The 27,649-nt window shown below is 42.7% G+C and overlaps 1 protein-coding gene across 2 annotated transcripts in view; it reads right to left on the reverse strand.

Moving 5' to 3' along the window:
• Positions 1-27,649, reverse strand: part of mmp24 (matrix metallopeptidase 24) — a 68,015-nt gene that overhangs the window by 13,473 nt on the left and 26,893 nt on the right. The window contains exons 3-6 of one of the 2 annotated variants that reach the window (XM_031827785.1): positions 26,955-27,071; positions 8,512-8,816; positions 6,317-6,478; positions 1,683-1,885 (exon numbers count right to left, since the gene is read on the reverse strand). In XM_031827785.1, coding sequence (XP_031683645.1) covers positions 1,683-1,885; positions 6,317-6,478; positions 8,512-8,816; positions 26,955-27,071 — 787 coding nt within the window. Of the gene's footprint in view, positions 1-1,682; positions 1,898-6,316; positions 6,479-8,511; positions 8,817-26,954; positions 27,072-27,649 lie in introns of both variants that reach the window. The other variant, XM_020482715.2, reaches the window with a different exon arrangement.

The raw sequence follows: 27,649 nt of genomic DNA on the forward strand, positions 1-27,649 counted from the left end.
TAACCTTTATTTAACCAGGTAGGCAAGTTGAGAACAAGTTCTCATTTACAAATGTAAACTGGCCAAGATAAAGCAAAGCAGTTCAAAACAAACAGACAGTAGATGAATAAGTCTATATACAATGTGAGCAAATAAATGCAAAAAAAAAGGCCATGGTGCAGTAATCTGTGAGCTGCTCTGACCAGCTGGTGCTTAAAGCTAGTGAGGGAGATAACTGTTTCCAGTTTCTGAGATTGTTGTAGTTCGTTCCAGTCATTGGCAGCAGAGAACGGGAAGGAGAGGCGGCCAAAGGAAGAATTGGTTTTGGGGGTGACCAGAGAGATATACCTGCTGGAGCGCGTGCTACAGGTGGGTGCTGCAATGGTGACCAGCGAGCTGAGATAAGGGGGGACTTTACCAGGCAGGGTCTTGTAGATGACCTGGAGCCAGTGGGTTTGGCGACAAGTATGAAGCGAGGGCCATCCCACGAGAGCATACAGGTCGCAGTGGTGGGTAGTATATACAAAACGGATGGCACTGTGATAGACTGCATCCAATTTATTGAGTAGGGTATTGGAAGCTATTTTGTAAATGACATCGCCGAAGTTGAGGATTGGTAGAATGGTCAGTCTTACAAGGGTATGTTTGGCAGCATGAGTGAAGGATGCTTTGTTGCGAAATAGGAAGCCTATTCTAGATTTAACTTTGGATTGGAGATGTTTGATGTGAGTCTAGATGGAGAGTTTACAGTCTAACCAGACACCTAGGTATTTGTAGTTATCCACATATTCTAAGTCATTCTAAGTCATATTCTAAGTCTAATTTGATTAACCAATGTCAAGTCATAGGTGATGGAGATCAGATACACCTCCTTCCCCTGAAACACACACATCGAATCCAGGCTGCATCACATCTGACCGTGATTGAGCATAGGGTGGCGCACAATTGGCCCAGCATCGTCCGGGTTTGGCTGTCATTGCAAATAAGAATTGGTCCTTAACTGACTTGCCTAGTTAAATAAAGGTGAAATAAATACATTTTGCATGCTTTCTCAAAAGGCTGTAACTTTATATGCATTTGTAAATCAAGTCCTTTCTTGAGTTGGCTCTGGGATGTAACAATTGTTTAGTGTGTGTGTGTGTGTGTGTGTGTGTGTGTCTGTTGCTAGGGGGTAAGGATTTTAGGGACAATATAGGATGAATCACAATTGTTTGCAAAAAATAATAATTGCTTGACAAAAATGTAATGCAATGGCAATCCTGGTTATAGGTCACAATCCTTTGCATGAACTGTCAACATTATTATTAATGATGGAAATTTAAGATACACAAGATTTTGGAATATATATATATTTTTTGGGGAGGGGGATATATATATATATCGTATTTACATATATAGTACACTACCAGTACACTACCAATGCAGTTAAAAATGATTTGTTTTTGCCACGTTTATTTTATTACAGACACCTTAATGCATACTTTTAAATGACATTATGTGAGCTAAACATCAAAATGAAAAAATATACACATGTTTGTCCTTGAAACATTTAAATGAAATACTGTGGAATTCTATTAATTTCTATGGATGACTGCTTTTATGAGGAGTGCCAATATGTCCGACTGGTGGATTCAATACATTGGCTAATATTGGCTAATACATGGCATCAGCAATCCAGGGTTTATTTACGCCGTTGGTCTCACCTTGAAGACAAACATCTCGCGTCTGAAGAAGGCCACGGTGTTGAAGTTGCCATCACAGATGTTGGGTTTGCCATTGGGGAAATAGGGCCTGTCACCGGAGGGCGGACGTGGCGGGCGGGACTGACGGTCATGTTTCCTCTCTGAGGTGGGGTGGGTTCGGCGAGCGGGCAAGGTGGGCAGTGGTCGTGTAGGCTCCAGCATGGCTGTAGGGACACCTGCACACAGAGGCACACTCATAAGAACAGGCTTTCAAAAAGCTCTCGTCATTCCTAGATCTCTCTATCCTCTAATTTAATCTAGTTCCTGCTGTAATAACAGTATATTAACACCAATTTGTCCACAATGGTTAACTGCCTGTTCAGGGGCAGAATGATAGATTTGTACCTTGTCAGCTTGGGGACTTGAACTTGCAACCTTTCGGTTACTAGTCCAACTCTCTAACCACTAGGTTACCCTCCTGCCACTATGGATCTGTCTCAGTCTGTTTGTACGTACGTTAGTCACACACAATATTTCATGCCGGCTCTCTTGCCATAGATTACATTGATTGGCACTATAGTAATCAACTGAAAATCCAGACTTTGAAAAAGCATATCTCCTGTCCCGTTTGAGCTTGAATTTTTGTCAGTAATTGGCCAAAGGGGGGAGGGCGCTGCATCATTTGTAGGGGAAGTTTTTAATGTTGCGATGTTTTATGTTTACGTTTATGTTTTATATTTAAGTTGATGTAATTTATACCTAAATAACTTTGTATTCATATTTTTTCATAACCCGGAAGCCAGCCGCACCAATGCGTTGGAGGAAACATCATTCAACTGACGACCGCAGTCAGCCTGCAAGCGCCCGGCCCACCACAAGGAGTCGCTTGAGCGCAATGAGTCAAGTAAAGCCTCCCTGGCCAAACACCCCCCTAAACTGGACGAAGCTGGGCCAACTGTGCGCCGCCCTATGGGACTTCCGATCACGGCCGGTTGTGATACAGCCCTGGATCGAACCCGGGTCTGTAGTGACATCTTTCTAAGCAAACAGCTGGAGGCAGGGCTTTCTCCTATAGAGCTCCATTTTTATGGAACGGTCTGCCTACCCATGTCAGAGACGCAAACTCGGTCTCAACCTTTAAGTCTTTACTGAAGACTCATCTCTTCAGTGGGTCATATGATTGAGTGTAGTCTGGCCCAGGAGTGGGAAGGTGAACGGAAAGGCTCTGGAGAAACGAACCGCCCTTGCTGTCTCTGCCTGGCCGGTTCCCCTCTTTCCACTGGGATTCTCTGCCTCTAACCCTATTACAGGGGCTGAGTCACTGGCTTACTGGGGCCCTCTCATGCCGTCCCTGGAAGGGATGCGTCACCTGAGTGGGTTGATTCACTGATGTGGTCATCCTGTCTGGGTTGGTGCCCCCCCCTTGGGTTGTGCCATGGCGGAGATCTTTGTGGGCTATACTCGGCCCTGTCTCAGGATGGTAAGTTGGTGGTTGAAGATATCCCTCTAGTGGTGTGGGGGCTGTGCTTTGGCAAAGTGGGTGGGGTTGTATCCTTCCTGTTTGGCCCTGTCCGGGGGTGTCCTCGGATGGGTCCACAGTGTCTCCTGACCCCTCCTGTCTCAGCCTCCAGTATTTATGCTGCAGTAGTTTATGTGTCAGGGGGCTGGGGTCAGCTTGTTATATCTGGAGTACTTCTCCTGTCCTATTCGGTGTCCTATGTGAATCTAAGTGTGCGTTCTCTAATTCTCTCCTCTCTCTCGGAGGACCTGAGCCCTAGGACCATGCCCCAGGATTACCTGACATGATGACTCCTTGCTGTCCCCAGTCCACCTGGCCGTGCTGCTGCTCCAGTTTCAACTGTTCTGCCTTCTTATTATTCGAACATGCTGATCATTTATGAACATTTGAACATCTTGGCCATGTTCTGTTTTAATCTCCACCCGGCACAGCCAGAAGAGGACTGGCCACCCCACATATGCTCTCTCTAATTCTCTCTTTTTTTCTCTCTCTCTCGGAGGACCTGAGCCCTAGGACCATGCCCCAGGACTACCTGACATGATGACTCCTTGCTGTCCCCAGTCCATCTGACTGTGCTGCTGCTCCAGTTTCAACTGTTCTGCCTTATTATTATACGACCATGCTGGTCATTTATGAACATTTGAACATCTTGGCCATGTTCTGTTATAATCTCCACCCGGCACAGCCAGAAGAGGACTGGCCACCCCACATAGCCTGGTTCCTCTCTAGGTTTCTTCCTAGGTTTTGGCCTTTCTAGGGAGTTTTTCCTAGCCACCGTGCTTCTACACCTGCATTGCTTGCTGTTTGGGGTTTTAGGCTGGGTTTCTGTACAGCACTTTGAGATATCAGCTGATGTACGAAGGGCTATATAAATACATGTTATTTTATTTTAGCACTGCGATGCAGTAATATTTAATGATGTTTTGCCAGCTAGATTGATCTGTTATAATATCTCATTTTAATTCAGGAAGATGGTCAAGCAAGACTGATAGAGTGAGAGGTGGAAATACATTATACTACAGGTAGGGATGAAGGCAGAGGATGATGATGTAGGCCTAGAGCAAAAAGTTAAAAAAGTTAGCCCAACTAGGTAATCATGAATTATTTGCATTATCTCAATTATCATTCTGTCACTGCGCTGTTATAACCTACAATTGTTATTGTCTTTGAAGACAAAAACAAGACATGTATTTTGGGGAAATGCTCTAAATAGCAAGTTGTTCAGTTGTCTATTTTCATACCAGTAGGCCTACATGAAACCAAAATTATACTTGCCTACTGGGTGAATAAATTAAAATAACAATTAGGCTTACAGCTATCACAACCTATATTTTAATAGCAATGGTCACCTAAAAAGAGGGTTCCCCACCTCCTAATTGCCAATTCCCGCATGGCGCTGGATTTTGTTTTTGGCACGCTACAGATGGCTATATTGAACCGCTAATAAAGGATTGGTAAAGGCCCAGTGCACTACTTTTGTGATTTTTTTTTTCATTTCTTTCCCCCAATCTTTTTAGGTACAGTAAAAGTCAAAAGTTTACATACACTTAGGTTGGAATCATTAAAACTCTGTTTTTCAACCACTCCACAAATGTCTTGTTAACAAACTATAGTTTTGGCAAGTCGGTTAGGACATATACTTTGGCACGACACAAGTCATTTTTCCAACAATTGTTTTTCAGACAGATAATTTCACTTATAATTCACTGTTTCACAATTCCAGTGGGTCAGAAGTTTACATACACTAAGTTGACTGTGCCTTTAAACAGCTTGGAAAATTTCAGAAAATGATGTCATGGCTTTAGAAGCTTCTGATAGGCTAATTTGAGTCAATTTGAGGTGTACCTGTGGATTTATTTCAAGGCCTATCTTCAAACTCAGTGCCTCTTTGCTTGACATCACGAGGAAATCAAAAGAAACCAGCCAAGACCTCAGAAAAATAATTGCAGACCTCCAGTCTGGTTCATCCTTGGGAGCAATTTCCAAACGCCTGAAGGTACCACGTTCATCTGTACAAACAACAATACACCATGGGACCACACAGCCGTTTACCGCTCAGGAAGGAGACACGTTTTGTCTCCTAGAGATGAACGTACTTTGGTGCGAAAAGTGCAAATCAATCCCAGAACAACAGCAAAGGCCCTTGTGACGATGCTGGAGGAAACAGGTACAAAAGTATCTATATCCACAGTAAAACGAGTCCTATATCGAAATAACCTGAAAGGCTGCTCAGCAAGGAAGAAGCCACTGCTCCAAAACCGCCATAAAAAAGCCAGACTACAAGGATTGTACTTTTTGGTGCTTTGCTGCAGGAGGGACTGGTGCACTTCACAAAATAGATGGCATCATGAGGGAAAAAAAATTGGTGGATATATTGAAGTAACATCTCAAGACAACAGTCAGGAAGTTAAAGCTTGGTCGCAAATGGGTCTTCCAAATGGACATTGACACCGAGCATACTTCCAAAGTTGTGGCAAAATGGCTTAAGGACAACAAAGCCATGACAAGGCGTGCCCAGCCCTGACCTCAGTCCCATAAAAAAATTGTGGGCAGAACTGAAAATGCATGTTCGAGCAAGGAGGCCTACAAACCTGACTCCATTTCACCAGCTCTGTCAGGAGGAATGGGCCAAAATTCACCTTATTGTGGGAAGCTTGTAGAAGGCTACCCGACACGTTTGACCCAAGTTAACCAATTTAAAGGCAATGCTACCAAATACTAATTGAGTGTATGTAAACTTCTGACCCACTGGGAATGTGATGAAAGAAATAAAAGCTGAAATAAATCATTCTCTCTCCTATTATTTTGACATTTCACATTCTTAAAATAAAAGTGGTGATTCAGGGAATTTTTACTCTGATTAAATGTCAGGAATTGTGAAACATTTAAACTAATTTGGCTAAGGTGTATGTAAACTTTCGACTTCAACTGTACTGTATATATTTTTTCTATTCATATTTTTCAGGGGGTGCTGCAGCACCCTCAGCACCCCTACTTCCTGCGGCTATGGGCCTGGATAACATAGGTCTTTTCAACAATGTTCCAGTGACTATGGTGGATGAGTAACCAGGCCAGCTCAGTACAGCTCGGCTTAGCTTGGCTAAGTAGTGTAAAAAATATACAAGTGACAAAGTACCGTATATTTTCTGGATACCCTGGAGGTCATCGAGGGGTAGTTTGAAGTTGTGTGTCTCCATGTATTGGTAGAAGGGAGCCATTATGGCACTGGGGTCATTCGAATGCTCCAGTCCCAAGGCGTGCCCAAGCTCATGTACCGCCACCAAGAAAAGGTCATTACCTGGAGAGAAAAAACATTGCATTGGACCATATTGCATTGGACTATTATTCAAAATAATAGTGGTAAATGTATCAGTGAAGGTATCAGTGAAGGGAAAGGGAAAGGAAAGGGGGATGCCTAGTCAGTTGTACAACTGAATGCCTTCAACTGAAATGTGTCTTCCGCATTTAACCCAACCTCTCTGAATCAGTGAAACCATGCTGCAAAAGTTTTACCACGTGAATTAGACTAAATGTGTGTTTTTTTATTTATCTGTGAGAGTCTAAAAAGTGTGTAAGAAAATCCCAGCTTTTTATTTTTTTATTTAACCTTTATTTAACTAGGCAAGTCAGTTTAGAACAAATTCTTATTTTCAATGACAGCCTAGGAACAGTGGGTTAACTGCCTGTTCAGGGGCAGAACGACAGATTTGTACCTTGTCAGCTCGGGTATTCGAACTTGCAACCATTTCGATTACTAGCCCAACTCTCTAACCACTAGGCTACCCTGCCGCCCCTTCACATAGATACCGTGGTAATTTGTTCAATAGACATCTCCCCTTGTAAATAGATCGGAATGATAATTTGAAACACTTAATAATATCTCAACTTCTGAGTGGGTGCTGGAATTAATATTTTTCATCACTGTGATAATTGATTTGACTATTTGAACCTGTTTATTTGACATTATTGCCCTTTATTTCATTGGGCAGTCTCGGTGAGATTGAAATGAAGATGAAAAGGTATTCAACATCTATTGGTTGCACAACGGACATTTGTTTGAAATAAAGGATGCATTGGGTTGTAAGAATAAAATACAGCTTTTTCAAGCAAACGTGCATTGGGCTACCAAGAGTTGCTTTATGTCCTTTCATTTTCAGCTTCATGCACTGGATTCTGTCTGTTGGTAGAATTCCTTAGGGACCTATGCTGTGTCTGCTTTTGCTCTTAATGTTATGTCTCAGTGGGTGTCATCCTTCCATTCCCATGCCTTAATATTTTATGTAGGCCTACTTGTTCATTCAATCATTGGGGGTCAATTTGTACTTCCTATGTATTTTTGCAGCATTGTTTCACTGATACATTTTGGACACTGCTATTTTGTATAATGAGCCTGGAGTATCTCCCTTACTTGTTCATATTGTCAAGTGCTATGTCACTCAGATGGCACACACACACACTTATCAAGAGCTCACTGGTATTCAACTATTGATCATTGATCACTGAATCATTCAGCAATGACCATCAGCCAATGAAAGAGGTTTCTTCATCCTGGTATGCACTATTCTTTGGTAGCTTTTGAGTAGGACAACACTTGTTAACCAACAACCTGAACAAAAATATAAACGCAACATGCAACAATTTCACTGAGTTACAGTTCATATGTGGAAATCGGTCAAGCACATGACTGGGAACACAGATATGCATCTGTTGGTTTACCTTAAAAAAAACGTAGGGGGGGTGAATCAGAAAACCAGTTAGTATCTGTTGTGACCACCATTGGATGTACTGCCAAGTTCTCTAAAACGATGATGGAGGCATCTTATGGTAGAGAAATTGACATTAAATTCTCTGGCAACAGCTCTGGTGGACATTCCTGTAGTCAGCATGCCAATTGCACTCTCTCTCAAAACATGAGACATCTATAGCATTGTGTTGTGTGACAAAACTGTAAATTCTAGAGTGGACTTTAAGTGCCCCCAGCACAAGGTGTACCTGTGTAATCATCATGCTGTTTAATCAGCTTCTTCATATGCCACATCGGTAAGGTGGATGGATAATCTTGCAAAGGAGAAATGCTTACTAACAGGGATGTAAATGAATTTATGCACAACATATGAGAGAAATAAGCTTTTTGAGCGTATGGAAAATTTCTGGGATCTTTTATTTTAGCTCATGAAACACGGGACCAACACTTTACATGTTGCATTTATATTTTTGTTCAGTGTATATAGAATCAGGAGCACTTAGAAAAAAAGTTGCGGTGGCATAAACCAGTATGTAAAACCCATCAACACTACACATGAACAAGCCAAAGTAGTCAGTACTACTTACCATCATGATTAGCGTTGCCTAGTGTCCAGGGCTCGTCCGAATCAAAGTGAGTGTCCCCTCCGATCCCAGGGCCCGGGAAGTAGGCGTGGGCCAGGAATCCCCCCTCTCCGTCAAAGGGAGAGCTATCCCCATGGAATCCAGAGGCGAAAAAGATCATGATGTCGGCCTCCTTCCCCTCGTTCTTGATCTCGGAGTAGGCCACCTCCTGGAAAGTCAGTGGGGTCACCGTCTGCCACACGTCAAAGGCCTGCCGTATGGCTCTCTGCGTGTCTTTCTCCCCCACTTTAGGGGTAAAGTTGTGTATGCTACAGTAAGGAAGAATGGGAAAAGGGGAAGCATGGTAATAAAGGAGTACAGAGGAGTACAGAGTACTGTATGCAGTATGGTATTAAGAAAGAAAGAAATAAGAAAGAAGACTAAGTGCACTCAAAAACATTATGGGTTAAAAACAACTCAAATTGGGTTATTTGGTAAGCCAGCGCTGGATAAAAATTGGACAGAACACTAGCTGGTTTATTTTGACACAGCCAGTTGGGTTGTGTGAATAATCCAACTTGTTGGGTTTACTCAAATGTGGGTTAATTTAACCATCAGTTGGGTTTTTATTCACTTTCATGCTGGATTGACCCAGCAGCTGAGAAGGCAGTAATTGCAGAATGTAGTTAATTCTGCGTTCTGCAGAATTTATTTAATGATACAAATCATTAAAATCCAGACAGAAAATATTTACACAAGAAGCAATCTAATATCACACAGTCAAACTCTCAGTCAGTTAGTAAGTTCACCATTCTGCGATTCTCACTGTTAATAAACATCGCAAGGCGTTTCAACACAACGGCTCTTTATGTCATAATTTGATCTGATCAGTCAATGCCAATTTTTAGGTAGCGTCCCACCTGGCCAACATCCAGTGAAATTGCAGAGCGCCAAATTGAAAATACAGAAATACTCATAATAAACATTCATAAAATACATTGGTTTAAAGATTAACTTCTTGTTAATCCAGCCGCTGTATCAGATTTCAAAAAGGCTTTACGGCGAAAGCATGCCATGCGATTATCTGTGTACAGCGCCCCGCTTACAAAAGCATACAAACATTTTACAACCAAGTAAGGAATTACAAAAGTCAGAAATAGCGATAAAATGTATCACTTACCTTTGATGATCTTCATATGTTTGCAGTCACAAGAGTCCATGTTTCACAATAAATGTTCGATAAAGTCCCTCTTTATGTCCCAAAAACTATGTTTTGTTGACGCGTTTTGTTCAGTAATCCACTGGCTCAAAAGCGGTCACGACATGCAGACGAAAACATCCTAGTAGTACCTGTAAAGTTCGTTGAAACATGTCAAAATAAGTTCATAATTAATCCTCAAGGTTGTCTATTGTCTAAATAATTGATCATATTTCAACCAGACAATAGCGTCTTCAATAGAGAAGAAAAACAACGAGCAAATCAGTCACACGCTCAAAACAGCTCTGGTTCATTTAGAGTCCACTACTATTCTTCCTCGTTTTTCAGAATACAAGCCTGAAAAAATGTCTAAAGACTGTTGACATGTAGTGGAAGCCATAGGAACTGCAATTTGGGTCCTATCCAAATACATACTGTATAGGCATTCAATAGACAAGTACCCATAACAAAAATATCCCACTTCCCGGATGGATTTTCCTCAGGTTTCCGCCTGCCATATCAGTTCTGTTATACTCACAGACATTATTTTAACAGTTTTGGAAACTTTAGAGTATTTTCTACCCAATACTATCATGCATATGCATATCCTAGCTTCTGGGCCTGAGTAACAGGCAGTTTACTTTGGGCACGTTTGTTATCCAAACTTCAAAATACTGCCCCTACCCAAGAGAGGTTTTATAAGGGTGTTTTCTGATTTCGGGCATTTCTTAATATCAAGTTACACATATTGATGTTTTTCAATGTTCGGTGGCCGTTTCTTTCGTGTCGGGGACTAATTGTTTTTATTAAAAAAAATATTTAACCTTTATTTAACTAGACAAGTTAATTAAGAACAAATTCTTATTTTCAATGACAGCCTAGGAACAAGTGGGTTAACTACCTTGTTCAGGGGCAGAACAACAGATGTGTACCTTGTCAGCTCAGGGATTTGAACTTGCAACCTTTTCGGTTACTAGTCCAACGGCAGGTGTCAATGTGTTCGGTGATTTTAAAGTATTGATTGGGGACTTATTTGTGGAGGAATGCAACTGTCTTTCTGGATGATTTGTACTCCCCATGACTGTGTTTTTGTATTTTAATGTGTATTTTATATATATATATATATATATATATATATATATATATATATATATATATATATATATATATATATAGATAGATAGATAGATAGATAGATAGATAGATAGATAGATAGATAGATAGATAGATAGATAGATAGATAGATAGATAGATAGACTTCAATACAAAACCTAGGATGCTCGTAGGCCTCACCCCTTCCATAGACATACATGGTAATTATGACCACTTTCAGAAGACATCCTCCAACTAATCAAAACTTTTGCAGTATGAACTGACATGTTGTCCATCCAAATCATAGAATTAGGATCACAGAATGAAACTACTGAGTTGTATTGGGATTGTGCCACAGAGCATTATGGGGGTTCTATGTGTTGAGAAGCTTGGTGACATTGTTGGACAGAGATTAAGAGCGAAAATAGTTAGTTGAGCATTTGTTTGATATTATTAAATTCAAATGAGTTTTTTTTCGATTTACAGGAGAGGGAAGTATATTATAAATTGTTTTTTTTGGTTTTCGAACTTTATTTTTGTGTTCAGTTAGCGCAATTTATTTAAATTTGCCTTGCTAACTTCAGTAGCTAGCTAGCTACCAGCGCAAGTATGCAGTTCTCTGTCAGAATGGTAGTAGGTGCAACGTTGCCGAAAATTTTCTGGACTTTTTGTTGAAGAACCCCTTTCATTCTCTGGGGTACACGATGCTAATTAACTTCTTGGATATAGGGGGCGCTCTTTTAATTTATGGATTAAAAAACGTGCCCGTTTTAAGCGCAATATTTTGTCACGAAAAGATGCTCGACTATGCATATAATTGGCAGCTTTGGAAAGAAAACACTCTAAGGTTTCCAAAACTGCAAAGATATTATCTGTGAGTGCCACAGAACTCATTCTACAGGCGAAACCAAGATAAAACTTCAACCAGGAAATGGGAAGAATTTTTGAAGCTCTGTTTTCCATTGTCTCCTTATATGGCTGTGAATGCGCCGGGAATGAGCCTGCCCTTCCTATCGTTTCTCCAAGGTGTCTGCAGCATTGTGACGTATTTGTAGGCATATCATTGGAAGATTGGCCATAAGAGACTACATTTACCAGGGGTCCGCCCAGTGTCCTTTGTCAAAATTGGTGCGTAATCTACAACTTTTTCTACGTTTTCTACTTTCTTTTGTTGACAAGAGACTTGTACTTGTTTAAATGTTTAAAAAAAAATATATATATATATATGATTTATATTTATATGATAAAGTGGGTAACGTGAGCATATCTTGTTGGGTTACAGTAATACGCTAGTTACTGAAGAGAGTCATCCAGTGATTGAGAGGAGAGAGGAGGCTTTCAACGAATGATATATCATGAAGAGATATGTGAAAAACACCTTGAGGATTGATTCTAAACAACGTTTACCATGTTTCAGTCGATATTATAGAGTTAATTTGGAAAAAAGTTCTGCGTTTTGAAGACTGAATTTTCATTTTTTTGTTTTAGTAGCCAAATGTGATGCACCAAACGGAGCGATTTCTCCTAAACAAATAATCTTTCAGGAAAAACTGAGCATTTGCTATCTAACTGAGTCTCCTCATTGAAAACATCTGAAGTTCTTCAAAGGTAATGATTTTATTTGAATGATTTTCTGGTTTTTGTGAAAATGTTGCCTGCTAATGCTAACGCTAAATGCTACGCTAGGTGCGCTAGCTGTTACACAAATGCTTGTTTTGCTATGGTTGAGAAGCATATTTTGAAAATCTGAGATGACAGTGTTGTTAACAAAAGGCTAAGCTTGAGAGCTAGCATATTAATTTCATTTCATTTGCGATTTTCATGAATAGTTAACGTTGCGTTATGGTAATGAGCTTGAGGCTGTATTCACGATCCCGGATCCGGGATGGCTCGACGCAAGAAGTTAAGTGAGGGTTGACCTCTGCCTGAGATCAGTTTCATGAAGAAGGATGAAAAGGTGAGGGCGTTCAATACCAATTGGTATCAAAAAGATAGCTGGTTAACAAGGAGCCTTTCATCAAGACGCCTGTATTGCTGGCCTTGCCGGCTTTTTGGAAAGTCTGAGCCTTGAGCGAAAGAGGGGTACAGTGACCTGAAGAACATTGATCGTTCAGCAGGCAGCATATAAATGCCCACATCAGATTCAAAATTCTGGGATAAAGCAACATGATATAACGAGAACGTTAGAAGAAACAGGGATGTTCTCAAGCTGTTTATCAACACCACTGCATTTTTGGGCATGCACAAATTGGCTTTTAGAGGACACGACGAAAGGGAAAGTTCCGCCGAAAAGGGAAAGTACAATGAGTTTGCATAGGTAATTAAAGTAACAATGCTTTACTTTACGAATATATCAAACTTTCAACTGTCTTTTCTGGGATGTCGAAATCTATTCCAAATGATTTGATATCTTCCATTAGATTAAAGAGAGAGCTTGACGCAGCACATTTTCTTTGCGTGAGTTCAAGTAGGCTTTCCACTTTCCTCAGGTATTTATTTAGCAAATATGAAAACACATAATCACTCCGGACAAACACAAGCAAAAAAAATCATGATATACAGTTGAAGTCGGAAGTTTACATACATCTTACCAAATACATTTAAACTCAGTTTTTCACAATTTCTGACATTTAATCCTGGTAAAAATTCCCTGTTTTAGGTCACTTAGGATCCCCACTTTATTTTAAGAATGTGGAATGTCAGAATAATAGTAGAGAGAAGGATTTATTTCAGCTTTTATTTTTTTCATCACATTCCCAGTACGTCAGAAGTTTGCATACACTCAATTAGTATTGGGTAGCATTGCCTTTAAATTGTTTAACTTGGGTCAAACCTTTTGGGTAGCCCTCCACAAGCTTCCCACAATAAGTTGGGTGAATTTTGGCACATTACTCCTGACAGAGCTGGTGAAACTGAATCAGGTGTGTAGGCCTCCTTGCATTTTCAGTTCTGCTCACAAATTCGGATGGAGGTCACAGGGCTTTGTGATGGCCACTCCAATACCTTGACTTTGTTGTCCTTAAAGCATTTTGCCACAACTTTGGAAGTATGCTTGGGGTCATTGTCCATTTGGAAGACCCATTTGCGACCAAGCTTTAACTTCCTGACTGATTTATTGAGACTCCGCTTCAAAATATCCACGTAATTTTCCTTTTTCATGACGCCATCTATTTTGTGAAGTGCACCAGTCCCTCCTGCAGCAAAGGACCCCCACAACATGATGCTGCCACCCCCGTGCGTCACGGTTGGGATGGTGTTCTTCAAATTGCAAGCCTCCCCCTTTTTCCTCTAAACACAACGATGGTCATTATGGCCAAACAGTTCTATTTTTGTTTCATCAGACCAGAGGACATTTCTCCAAAAAGTCTTTGTCCCCATGTGCAGTTGCAAACCGTAGTCTGGCTTTTTTTGTGGCAGATTTGAGGCAGTGGTTTCTTCCTTGCTGAGCAGCCTTTCAAGTATCTTTTTTCAAGATACTTTGTACCTGTTTCCTCCATCATCTTCACAAGGTCCTTTGCTGTTGTTCTGAGATTGATTTGCACTTTTCACACCAAAGTACGTTCATCTCTAGGAGACAGAACGTGTCTCCTTCCTGAGCGGTATGACGGCTGTGTGGTCCCATGATGTTTATACTTGCATACTATTGTTTGTACAGATGAACATGGTACCCTCAGGCGTTTGGAAATTGCTCCCAAGGATGAACCAGACTAGTGGAGGTCTACTGATCTACTGATCTAGGTCTTGGCTGATTTCTTTTGATTTTCCTATGATGTCAAGCAAAGAGGCACTGAGTTTGAAGGTAGGCCTTGAAATACATCCACAGGTACACCTCCAATTGACTCAAATGTTGTCAATTAGCTTATCAGAAGCTTCTAAAGCCATTACATAATTTTCTGGAATTTTCCAAGCTGTTTAAAGGCACAGTGAAATTATCTGTCTGTGAACAATTGTTGGAAAATTTACTTGTGTCATGCACAAAGTAGATGTTCTATCCGACTTGCCAAAACTATAGGTTGTTAAGAAGAAATTGGTGGAGTGTTTGAAAAACAAGTTTTAATGACTCCAACCTAAGTGTATGTAAACTTCTGACTTCAACTGTAAATGTTACAGCAGCCTAGGCTACACCTAAAATCTGACATGCTGTATGGGATGAAAATTAGACAATTTTTCAGTTTGATCAACTTTAGGCTACTAATAAGAGCAGATGCATACAGCCTATGTGCGCTGTACATTTGGTCAGGGTAACTAATTGGTAACGTTATGTATTTATAGTCCATTTGTGTGTCAGGAGAAAATGTGATCAAATTTGGTTTATATTCAACATTGGGCTGGCTAGGCTACCTTTATGTTTTCAATCCAAAATTATTAACATAATAGTGATGACAGATGTGAGTGAATTTCTTATAAGGCCTACAGTTGCATAGAACTGCATGATGCACACCTGCACAAGGCAAGCTCAGCCCTGTGAGTTCTATTGTCTATCAGTTGTTGTCACTGTGTCTGGGTAGAGGAAATCACCTTCCTAATCTAGTCTAAATATAATTAATATGAACAAGTATAAGGTTGCTGCAGTTTGACAGGGTTTTCACCCCTGTCTGCTCACCCACTGGCACATTGAATGTTTCCTCTCCAAGCACTGTGAGTACCCCTATCAATTTTCACTCATGACTCTATGTAGAGTCAATCACATAACAACAGTGCCTCTGAAACTCAGGAGGCTGAAGAAATTCAACTTGGCCCCTAAGACCCTAACAAACTTTTACAGCTGCACCATTGAGAGCATCCTATTGGGCTGTATTTCCACCTGGTATAGCAACTGCACAGCCTGCAACCGCAGGGCTCTCCAGAGGGTGGTGTGATCTGCCCAGCGCATTACCGGGGGCAAACTACCCACCCTCCAGGACACCTAAAGCACTCGATGTCACAGGAAGGCCAAAAAGGTAATCAAGGACATCAACCATCCAAGCCACAGCCTAGATTCTTCAAAGTAGCTACCCTTTGCCTTGATGACAGCTTTGTACACTCTTGGCATTCTCTCAACAAGCTTCACCTGGAATGCTTTTCCAACAGTCTTGAAGGACTTCCCACATATGCTGAGCACTTTTTGGTTGCTTTTCCTTCACTCGTCGGTACAACTCAACCCAAACCATCTCAATTGGTTTGAGGTCGGGTGATTGTGGAGGCCAGGTCATCTGATGCAGCATTCCATCACTCTCCTTCTTGGTCAAATAGCCCTTACACAGCCTGGAGGTATGTTGGGTCATTGTCCTGTTGAAAAACAAATGATAGTATCTCTGCAGAATGCTGTGGTAGCCATGCTGGTTATGTGTGCCTTGAAATCTAAGTAAATCACAGACAGTGTCACCAGCAAAGCACACCTACACCATCACACCTCCTCCTCCATGCTTCATAGTGGGAACCACACATGCAGAGATAATCTGTTCACCTGCTCTGCATCTCACAAAGACACCGTGGTTGGAACCAAAAATCTCACATTTGGACTAATCAGACCAGGACAGATTTCCATCTGTCTAATGGTCATTGCTTGTGTTTTTTGGCCCAAGCAAGTCTCTTCTTATTATTGGTATCCTTTAGGAGTGGTTTCTTGCAGCAATTCGACCATGAAGGCCTGATTCACGCAGTCTCCTCTGAACAGTTGATGACAAGATGTGTCTGTACAGCCCAATTGGTCTGTTACAGCCCAATTACTCTCTAAAGCATTTGGGCTTCAATTTCTGAGGCTGGGTCTTCCTTTCCTGTGGCGGTCCTCATGAGAGCCAGTTTCATCATAGCGATAGATGGTTTTTGCGACTGCAAAAATGCTCAACATGTGTATGAGACCAATAAAATTTGATTTGACCCTGACAGTGATATAGAGATGCTCCAGCATAAAATAATGTGTTTGGGCACATCCACTTCAAGACCTGTTGGTCCAGATCAGGACTCTGCGTCGGCCATAATTCCAGGTAGGCCTTGCCACTTCTTTTGCTTTTTTTCATAGGCCTAGAGATGCTCAAATGTTAGTCTGACTTACAGAAATCAAATTTTGTACATTTTATTTCACCTTAATTTAACCAGATAGGCTAGTTGAGAACAGGTTCTCATTTACAACTGCGACCTGGCCAAGATAAAGCAAAGCAGTTCGACACATACAACAACACAGAGTTACACATGGGAAAAACAAACATACAATCAATAATACAGTAGAAAAGTATATATACAGCCTGTGCAAATGAGGTAGGATAAGGAAGGTAAGGCAATAAATAGGCCATGGTGGCGATGTAATTACCATATAACAATTAAACACTGGAATGGTAGATGTGCAGAAGATGATTGTGCAAGTAAAGATACTGGGGTGCAAAGGAGCAAGATAAATAAATAAATACAGTATGGGGATGAGGTAGTTGGATGGGCTATTTACAGATGGGCTATGTAGAGGTGCAGTGATCTGTGAGCTGCTCTGACAGCTGGTGCTTAAAGCTAGTGAGGGAGATATGTGTCTCCAGCTTCAGTGATTTTTGCAGTTCGTTCCAGTCATTGGCAGCAGAGAACTGGAAGGAAAGGTGGCCAAAGGAGGAATTGGCTTTGGGGGTGACCAGTGAGATATACCTGCTGAAGTGTGTGCTACGGGTGGGTGCTGCTATGGTGACCAGTGAGCTGAGATAAGGCGTTTTTTTTACCTAGCAAAGACTTGTAGATGACCTGGAGCCAGTGGGTTTGGCAACGAGTATGAAGCGAGGGCCAGCCAAGAGTGTACAGGTCGCAGTGGTGGGTAGTATATGGGGCTTTGGTGACAAAATGGATGGCACTGTGATAGACTGCTTTCAATTTGTTGAGTAGAGTGTTGGAGGCTATTTTGTAAATTACATCGCCGAAGTCAAGGATCGGTAGGATATTCAGTTTTACGAGGGTATGATTGGCAGCATGAGTGAAGGATGCTTGGTTATGAAATAGGAAGCCGATTCTAGATTTAATTTTGGATTGGAGATGCTTAATGTGAGTCTGGAAGGAGAGATTCCAGTCTAACCAGACACGTAGGTGTTTGTCAGAACTGTCCAGAGTAGTGATGCTGGACGGGCGGACAGGTGCGGGGAGTAATCGGTTGAAGAGCATACATTTAGTTTTACTTGCATGTAAGAGCAGTTGGAGGCCACGGAAGGAGAGTTGTATGGCATTGAAGCTCGTATGGAGGTTAGTTACCACAGTGTCCAAAGAAGGGCCAGAGGTATACAGAATGGTGTCGTCTGTGTAGAGGTGGATCCAAGAATCACCAGCAGCAAGAGCGACATCATTGATGTATACTGAGAAAAGAGTTGGCCCGAGAATTGAACCCTGTGGCACCCCCATAGAGAGACTGCCAGAGGTCCGGACAACAGGCCCTCCGATTTGACACAATGAACTCTATCAGAGAAGTAGTTGGTGAACCAGGCGAGGCAATCATTTGAGAAACCAAGGCTGTTGAGCCGGGGTAGGGGTAGCCAGGTGGAAAGCATGGCCAGCCGTAGAAAAATGCTTTTAGAAATTCTCAATTATAGTGGATTTTTCGGTGGTGACAGTGTTTCCTATCCTCAGTGCAGTGGGCAGCTGGGAGGAGGTGCTCTTATTCTCTATGGACTTTACGGTGTTCCAGATTTTTTTTTTTGTGCTACAGGCTGCAATTTTCTGCTTGAAAAAGCTAGCCTTACCTTTCCTAACTGCTTGAGTTATTTGTTCCTAACTTCCCTGAAAAGTTGCATATCACGGGGGCTGTTCGATGCTAGTGCAGAACGCCACAGGATGTTTTTGTGCTGGTCAAGGGCAGTCAGGTCTGGAGAGAACCAAGGGCTATATCTGTTCCTGGTTCTACATTTTTTGAATGGGGCATACTTATTTAAGATGGTGGGGAAGGCACTTTAAAAGAATAACCAGGCATTCTCTACTGATGGGATGAGGTCAATATCCTTCCAGGAAACCCGGGCTAGGTCGATTAGAAAGGCCTGCTCGCTAATGTGTTTTAGAGAATGTTTGACAGTTAACAAGAAAAGCATTTTACCGATAGCCTACAACCCATATAGGCCTACACCTAATTTAGGTATAATAGAATAAAATAATCAAAAATGCAACAGAAGAAAATACTATAATTATTGTTTTTTTTTAAATGATCAGCCAAATGTTATTATTATGAGATGATTATTATTATTATCATCATTGTTGGCCAATCACTGCTTTACTATCTATAATTAGCCTATTATTGGCATTAGGCTATTATCGGCTTACAATGGTTGTTGTAGGCCTTTTGTTTCTATTATTAGCAAATTATTCTCATTAGCAGATGTAAAATTATGAAAGACAAGCATGGTAAATTTGAATTCCATAAAGTAAGTGTGGAAAAAGTGAAAAAAGTATTGTTGTCTATCAACAATGACAAACCGGTTCAACATGTCTGGAACACAGCTGGGGCATTGGTAAGGCCAATTGGCATGACCAGATACTCATAGTGACCGCTGGCAGTCTTCCACTCGTCCCCTTCCCGTATTCGCATCGGGTGGTAGGCATTCAGTAGGTCCAACTTGGAGAACACGGTGGCCCCCTGGAGTGGCTCAAAGGCTGAGAAGATGAGTGGTAGTAGGTAGCGGTTCTTCACTGTGATGTCGTTGAAGCCCCGGGAAGTCGATGCAAGGGCACAGGGTTTTGTCCTTCTTCTCCACAAAGTAGAAACCTGCACCAGCATGGTAGGCAGAAGGATGGATGAACCCTCTAGCTAGGGAGTACTCAATGTGGTCTCCAGACCCGACAGAGGGTACAGTCGTCCCCAGGGCGGAGTGGTGCCTGGAAGAATGTCAATCCCTCCGTCATAGGGTTGGCGCAACGGAAGAGAAGTGGCCCAGGCCTTACTGAACACCTCCCGGAGGTCCTGATACTCCGCGGGAATGGCGGAGAGGTCCGGGGCAACTTCCAAGCCCACAGGAAGATGTCCCAGGGCAGGCTGCGCTGACCTCAGACAATGGGCGTGGCAGAACGGGCTCCAGCCCATAATGGCACCAGGAGTCCAGTCTATGATGGGGTTGTGTCGCTGGAGCCAAGAGAATCCCAATACCACGGGAACCTGAGAAGACTTAATTAGCATGAAGTGGATAGCCTTGCTGTGGTTCCCTGACTCTCGTAGGTTGATCGGAGTGGTATTGTGAGTGACCCAGGCTATAGAGCGCATGTCCAGCACTCTAATGTCCATTGGAATGGAGAGGGGCTGAGTGGCGATGCCCAGCTTGGACGCCAAGGTAGCGTCCAAAAAACTTTAAATCGGCTGCAGAGTCGGTGAGTACCCGGAGAGATTTTGACTGGTTCCCCCACAGCAGGATGGCATAGAAAGGGGTGCGAGTAAGGGGAGATGAAAAGTTCTCCATAAGGCCCACCATAGTACTTGTTTTTTTTAATGGGCAGGTAGCTATGAAATGTCCCGTAGCTCCACAATATAGACAGCTCTGGGTGCGGAGTCGGTGTAAGCGCCCAGCCGGAGTCAATCCAGCCCTTCCCAGGTGCCTGGACTCCGAAGGAGGTGAGTCGGCAGCCCTCTGTGATTCCCAAGAGAACTCGGGTGACGTCAGGTTCGCTCGAACATGTAGACTTCGGGGGTCTCTGGGATTCTTCGGAGGCAAGGTGGGAATCGAGAGCGAACGAGGGCAACAGGGCACAGATCCCCTCTACCTCCTATGTTCTCGATGCTGCCCATCGATCCAGAACGCTATGAGGAAGTCAAGGTCAATGTTTAGGTCCTGGGCTGCAAGCTCATCTTTGACCACCTCCGATAATCCGTGAAGGAATATGTCGAACAATGCTCCGGGTTCCAGGCACTCTCAGCCGCCAACGTGCAAAAATCCACTGCATAGTCTGCCACACAACAGGAGTCTTGATGTAGCTGGAGTAGCCTCACTCCCGGACAACAGAGAATCAAACATCTTCCGAACTTCTGCCACAAACTCCTCTAGACGGAGGCAGGTGGCAGACTGTTGCTCCCACACCGCCGTAGCCCAGACGAGTGCCCAACCGGACATCAGCGTTATGATGTACTCTATCCTTGAGCACTGGGTCGAGAAAACCCCGGCAGGTTCCGGAATCTCCAGCGTAGCGTTCCGGAGGAGGTAAGCGGGATTCTCGGGACACTGGGGTAGGGCTGGGAGATTACGGGTGTGACCCGCTTCCAGCAAAGTCTCGAATGCCTGGTCATGGAGTTCTGCCAGGGTATGGAGTTCCTCCATAACACATTGCAGTAACTCCTCGTGTCGTCCAGTGGTGGCTCCTTGAGGGGAGACAGCATTGTGGAGCTGGTCTGAGTCTGCTGGGTCGGTCATGACCAGTTCGTACTATCATGTTTTAGGGAAGACCCAGATGCAGACATTGTCGAAGTAACAAAAGTTTATTCCTAGAAAAGGGGGCAGGCAAAACGACAGGGCAGGGCAGGCAGAGGTCGATAATCCAGTGTGGTGAGGCAAGGTACAGGATGGCAGGCAGGCTCAGGGTCAGGGCAGGCAGAATTGCCAAAACCGGGAAAACTAGAAAACAGGAACTATAGACAAGACAAGAGCAAGGGGGAAAATGCTGGTAGGCTTGAAGAAACAAAACGAAGGAGCAAGGGGAAAAACGCTGTTAGGCTTGACGAACAAAATGAACTGGAAACAGACAAACAGAGAACACAGGTATAAATACACAGGGGATAATGAGGGGAGATGAGAGACACCTGGTGGGGAGTGGAGACAAGTACATAAACTGGTGAAACAGATCAGGGTGTGACAGGGATGCTGAACCACATCAGGGACTGCACCGTGGCTGAGTCACACAGAGTACAGGAGGACAGTTCGTGGGACATGTCTGTTTTGTTTTGTTTTGTTTGTTTTGTTTCGTCAAGCCTTCATTTCGATTTTGTATATCTGTGGTGCACAAGGCACAAAGAGTTTGGCATTATTGGAGAGCTTCTGGTCGGCTGACTATGGCTATGCATTCTTCAAAGGACCATGTCCCGGAATCGATTCAGGGAGATCATGAGATTCCTGCATTTTGACAAGAGAGAAAATCGAGGCAGATGTCTCCAAGAAGACAAATTTGCCCTGGTTTCCGAGGTGTGAGTGAAACTTGTTCAGAACAGCATCACCTGCTACAAGCACGGTACTGACATCACTGTGGATGAGCAACTGTTCCCCACAAAAGCACGCTGTCGCTTTACTCAATAAATGGTGAACAAACCAGAAAAGTTTGGTATAAAATTTTGGCTGGTTGCAGATGTGAAGAGCACGTACATTTTGAACGGCATACCTGAGAAAGCATGAGACGCGGAGACCCGGTCAAAGATGAGGCTGAAGATGGTTGATCCTTACCTGGGGAAGGGAAGAAACATCACTACGGACAACTTCTTCACCTTACTTGACCTCGCCAAAGCACTGCTCTCCAAACAAAAACTGCCCGGTGGGCACAGTAAACAAGGCAAGACAGGAGCTGCCCCCCTCTGCTAAGGAGCAGATGGAGCTGTTCAGCACACAGGTGCTGAAATGTGAGAATGCCACACTCATTTACCAGGGTAAACAATGAAAGAACGTCTGCCTCATCAGCACGATGCACCCAACTGTTGCTAAAAGGAGAAGCATGAGACGGTTGCCCACTACAATGCAATGAAGATATATATTTTTTTCCTGCTGTGTTTACATTGATTCTTTGTATTTACACTGGCACTGTTTTGTGTAGCCTATAGAATTTGCAAGTAAGAATTTGATTGTAGCATATGGTGTACTGTATTGTATTCCAGTGCATACCACTAATAAACTTGTATTTCATTTGAAGGTGAGCGTGGATGTGCTGGACCAAATGGCGTGCAAGTACAGGGTCCAAGGCAGTACTCGAAGATGGCCAGTGGCAGTATCCTACAACATCTCTGACCTGGCTGGCATAAACGGCTGCAGCATCAGGAGGATACGCGGCCAGAGCAGTTCTAAGTGCGCAGGCACCGCAAACAGAACAAAACTTGCACAAAACTTGTGAGTGCGGAAAATGTATACGAATGCGGTGATTACTTGTGTTAACTGTGAGTAGGTTTTAGAGACTAAACAGTATGAGCCAGGGCACAAAGTTTGTCCAATAAATATATATTGTTTTACATTTAACCAAGTTAAATTCTTATTTACAATGACGGCCTAGTAGGGGGCAGTGCCAGAAAGTACTGCCTTGTTCAGGAGCAGAACAACAGATTTTTACCTTGTAAGCTCAGGGATTTGATCCAGCAACGTTTTGGTTACTGGCCCAACACTCTAACCACTAGGCTACTGGCTCAACACTCTAACCACTAGACTACTGGCCCAACACTCTAACCACTAGGCTACTGGCCCAACACTCTAACCACTAGGCTACTGGCTCAACACTCTAACCACTAGGCTACTGGCCCAACACTCTAACCACTAGGCTACTGGCCCAACACTCTAACCACTAGGCTACTGGCCCAACACTCTAACCACTAGGCTACTGGCCCAACTCTCTAACCACTAGGCTACTGGCTCAACACTCTAACCACTAGGCTACTGGCCCAACACTCTGACCACTAGGCTACTGCCTATTAGCCATTCAGTTCAAATGTTTATGAGCCCAACATATGAAAAAATTAAAATAGAAAAGGATGTTAATTTTGTTCTACTGAGTTGTATTGCTATGATTGCTTCATGTATCAGCTAATCTGTAGCATTTTAATGAATTATATTTTTGTCCCTGGTGACGGTCAGATTGACCGCTATGTAAATTATCCATGTATATTACACCTGTTGTTACAAAGACATGAAAACATTTTTTCCATGTTTCATCTTTGTATTTTTAAAGCTTTAAAACAACATATCAAAATAACACACATTTTTTATCAAATTTTGTCGTACAGTCAGAAAATACAGTATTGTCTTATTTGAGTATTTACAGTATATGTGCATCTGGATCAATCAATAGATTGTCTGACTCATTACAATTGACATTTGGTTTCCTAAGGTTTCTTATGACATATTTTAACATTACAAATGCATTAATTAATGAATTGTAAAATGAAGTGCCATGGATAAAATGTATGTAGAATGTACATGTAACAACAAAAGAAAAAGCAGAAAAACAAAGTATAATGTTGTCCTCCGAAAACAAAGAGTAACAACAGTGAAATAACAGTGGAGACGCTGGAAGAATGGCAATGAGCCTGGCCTTCTTACTATCCCTCACTCTGATGCTGGGTGACAGTCCTCAAAGATCAAATCAGATTCACTTGCCCAGACAGACTAAATATAGAGCGCAGCCAGTCAAGAAAACACATTTAAAGGTGCAGTACAAATATCTTTCCCCTCTCTCCTGTTCTACTTCACAAGACAATATTTGTTTATGTCCCTGCCTTGAGGAAGAATTTCAGCAAGTGTTGCCGGATTGCATAAATTGAACTGAAAATATAGCAAAAAAAATGTGTAGGCCGGAATGTTGATATGGAGAAACAACAGAAGATAGATTAATAAATAGATGAGTAGAAATGTACAGTAATGGTGGGTCCGCTAAATGGGATGTCTGGGTGTCTCAGCGGCAGCATCTTCCTTATGGAGCAGATATGTTTAATATTCTTGACAGATTTAATCAGAAACACAGGAGCAGGTCCTGATTAGGATGAAAAATAAGGTAGCGTAGCTTATAAAATATACATGTGTTCCATAAAAAAAACATAAACTTGTCAAGACAGGAGGCCAGCAAACCCAGATCTCAGTCCATCTTGGAGCCCATCACCCAGGGACAACAAATGGATCACGGGCATGAAAGCTACCTTTGGTCCAAAAACTACAATATATATATATATATATATATATATATATATACATACACACACAAAGTATATGGACACCACCTCAAATGAGTGGATTCTGTCACACCCTGATCTGTTTCACCTGTCTTTGTGCTTGTCTCCTCCCCCCTCCAGGGTGTTGCCTATCTTCCCCATTATCCCCAGTGTACTTATACCGGTGTTCTCTGTTTGTCTGTTGCCAGTTTGTTTTGTTTCGTCAAGCCTACCAGCGGTTTCCCCGTGCTCCTGTTTTTCTCTAGTTCCTGTTTTCTAGCTTTCCCGGTTTTGACCATCCTGCCTGCCATGACCCTGACCCTTCCTGCCGTTCTGTACCTTTCGGACTCTGCTCTGGCCTACTGACCTCTGCCTGCCCTTGACCTGTCGTTTGCCTGCCCCCCTGTTTCTGTAATAAACTTTTCTTACTTCGAAACTATCTGCATCTGAGTCTTCTCCTGAGCCTTGATATATTCGGGCATTTTAGCCACACCCGTTGCTGACAAGTGTATTAAATGGAGCATACAGCCATGCAATCTCCATAGACAAACATTGGCAGTACTGGATAGCTCTGTGACTTTCAATGTGGCACCGTCAAGGGATGCCTCATAGGATGTCAGTTTGTCATATTCCTGGCCTGCTAGAGTTTCCTGTAAGTGCCGTTATTGTGAAGTGGAAACATCTAGGAGCTACATCGGATCAGCCGCACTGCCAAGTGGTAGGCCACACAAGCTCACAGAACAGGTGCTGAAGCGCGTGGCGTGTAAAAATTGTCAGTCCTTGGTTGCAACACTCATTAACATCAGCAACATCAGTTGTGCAACAACTCTTAGTTGAGAGCTTCATGAAATGGGTTTCCATGGCTGAGCAGCCGCACACAAGCCTAAGGTCACGATGCGCAATGACAAGCATCGGCTGGAGTGGTGTAAAGCTTGCCGCCATTGGACTCTGGAGCAGCAGGAAAGCGTTCTCTGGAGTGATGAATCACGCTTCAACATCTGGAAGTCCGACGGATGAATCTGGGTTTGGCGGATGCCAGGAGAATGCTACCTGCCCCAATGCATCGTGTCAAGTGTAAAGTTTGGTGGAGGAGGAATAATGGTCTGTGGCTGTTTTTCATGATTCGGGCTATTCCCCTTAGTTCTAGTCAATGGAAATCTTAACGCTATAGCATACAATGACATTCTGCACTTCCAACTTTATGGCAACAGTTTGGGCAAGGTCTGTTCCTGCTTCAGCATGACAATGCCCCTATGCACAAAGCGAGGTCTATAAAACAATGGTTTGCTGAGATCGGTGTGGAACAACTTGACTGGCCTGCAGAGAGCCCTGACCTTTCCCCCATTGAATACCTTTGGGATGAATTGGAATGCCGACTGCGAGCCAGGCCTAATCGACCAACATCAGTCACCGACCTCACTAATGCTCTTGTGGCTGAATGGAAGCAAGTCCCCACAACAATGTTCCAATATCTAGTGTAAAGCATTCCCAGAAGAGTGGAGGCTGTTATAGCAGCAAATGGTGCACCAACATTAATGCCCATGATTTTGGAATGAGATGTTCAACGAGTGTCCACATACTTTTGGTCATTTAGTGTATGTTGACTATGAGGTGACAATGATGTAGGCTTTGTGTAACTGTTAGCAGTCATGTTAGTATATATATATACTGAACAGAAATACAAACGCAACATGAAAAGTGTTGGTTCCATGTTTCATGAGCTGAAATTAAAGATCCCCGAAATGTTCCGTATGGACAAAAAGCATATTTCTCTAAAATGTTGTGCACAAATTTCTTTACATCCCTGTTAGTGAGCATTTCTCCTTTATCAAGATAATCCATCCACCTGACAGGTGTGGCATATCAAGAAGCTGAATAAATAGCATTTTCATTACACAGGTGCATCTTGTGCTGGGGACAATAAAAGCCCACTCTGAAATGTTCAGTTTTGTCACACAACAAAATGCAACAGATGTCTCAAGTTTTGAAGGAGCGTTGAAATTGTTGCTTGTTGCATTTATATTTTCGTTCACTATAACAGAACCCCCCCCCCCCCCCCATAAAAATAATTCCATATTAGTAGCACATTGTTGAGGTCAGAACTGCAATTTACAGATACTCTCCTTAAAGTAATACTGTGTGTGTTTGGTAGGTTTTTATCTATGAATACCTCCACGGAAACACAGCTGTTCTTAGAGTGAATCACCTCTCAGGGGGAGTTAAACCCTTCATTTGATTTGTCAAGAAAACAACAGAGCAGCACAGACAAAAGAAGAACCATGGGAAAGGTTTGAACACGATCCACCCAAGCCTTTTCAAAGCCATACACACTGAAATGTCCCAAAGCAAAGAGAGAAAAATGAACTGTACCTGTAAGAGATCTTTCTGTCTCTCCATTTCTGTCCCGTCAGGGCGTAGCGTTTATTCCGCCTCCGCCGGCTGATGTGGGGGTGGTCAGGAACGCCACATCGAGGTTTCCTCATCCACCTTTAGAGAATGGGACACAACCCCAAATTACATAATTACACACCTAAAGTATAACGTGCCTTCGGAAAGTATTTTCCACATTTTGTTAAGTTACAGCCTTATTCTAAATTGATTAAATATTTGTTTTCCCTCATAAACCTACACACAATACCCCATAATGACAAAACAAAAACAGGTTTTTAAAAATGTTGGCAAATGTATTACATAAAAAAAAACAGAAATACCTTATTTACATAAGTATTCAGACCCTTTTCTATCAGACTCGAAATTGAGCTCCGGTGAATCCTATTTCCATTGATGCTCCTTGAAATGTTTCAGCAACTTGATTGGAGTACAGCTGTGGTAAATTCAATTGATTGGACATGATTTGGAAAAGCACACACCTGTCTATATAAGGTCCCCCAAGAACACAATGGCCTCCATCATTCTTAAATGGAAGAAGTTTGGAACCACCAAGACTCTTCCTAGAGCTGGCCGCCAGGCCAAACTGAGCAATCAGGGGAGAAGGGCCTTGGTCAGGGAGGTCACCAAGAACCAGATGGTCACTCTGACAGAGCTCTAGGTGCCTCTGTGGAGAT

This window comes from Oncorhynchus kisutch, linkage group LG1 (assembly GCF_002021735.2).
Source record: "Oncorhynchus kisutch isolate 150728-3 linkage group LG1, Okis_V2, whole genome shotgun sequence".
Lineage (NCBI taxonomy): Eukaryota > Metazoa > Chordata > Actinopteri > Salmoniformes > Salmonidae > Oncorhynchus > Oncorhynchus kisutch.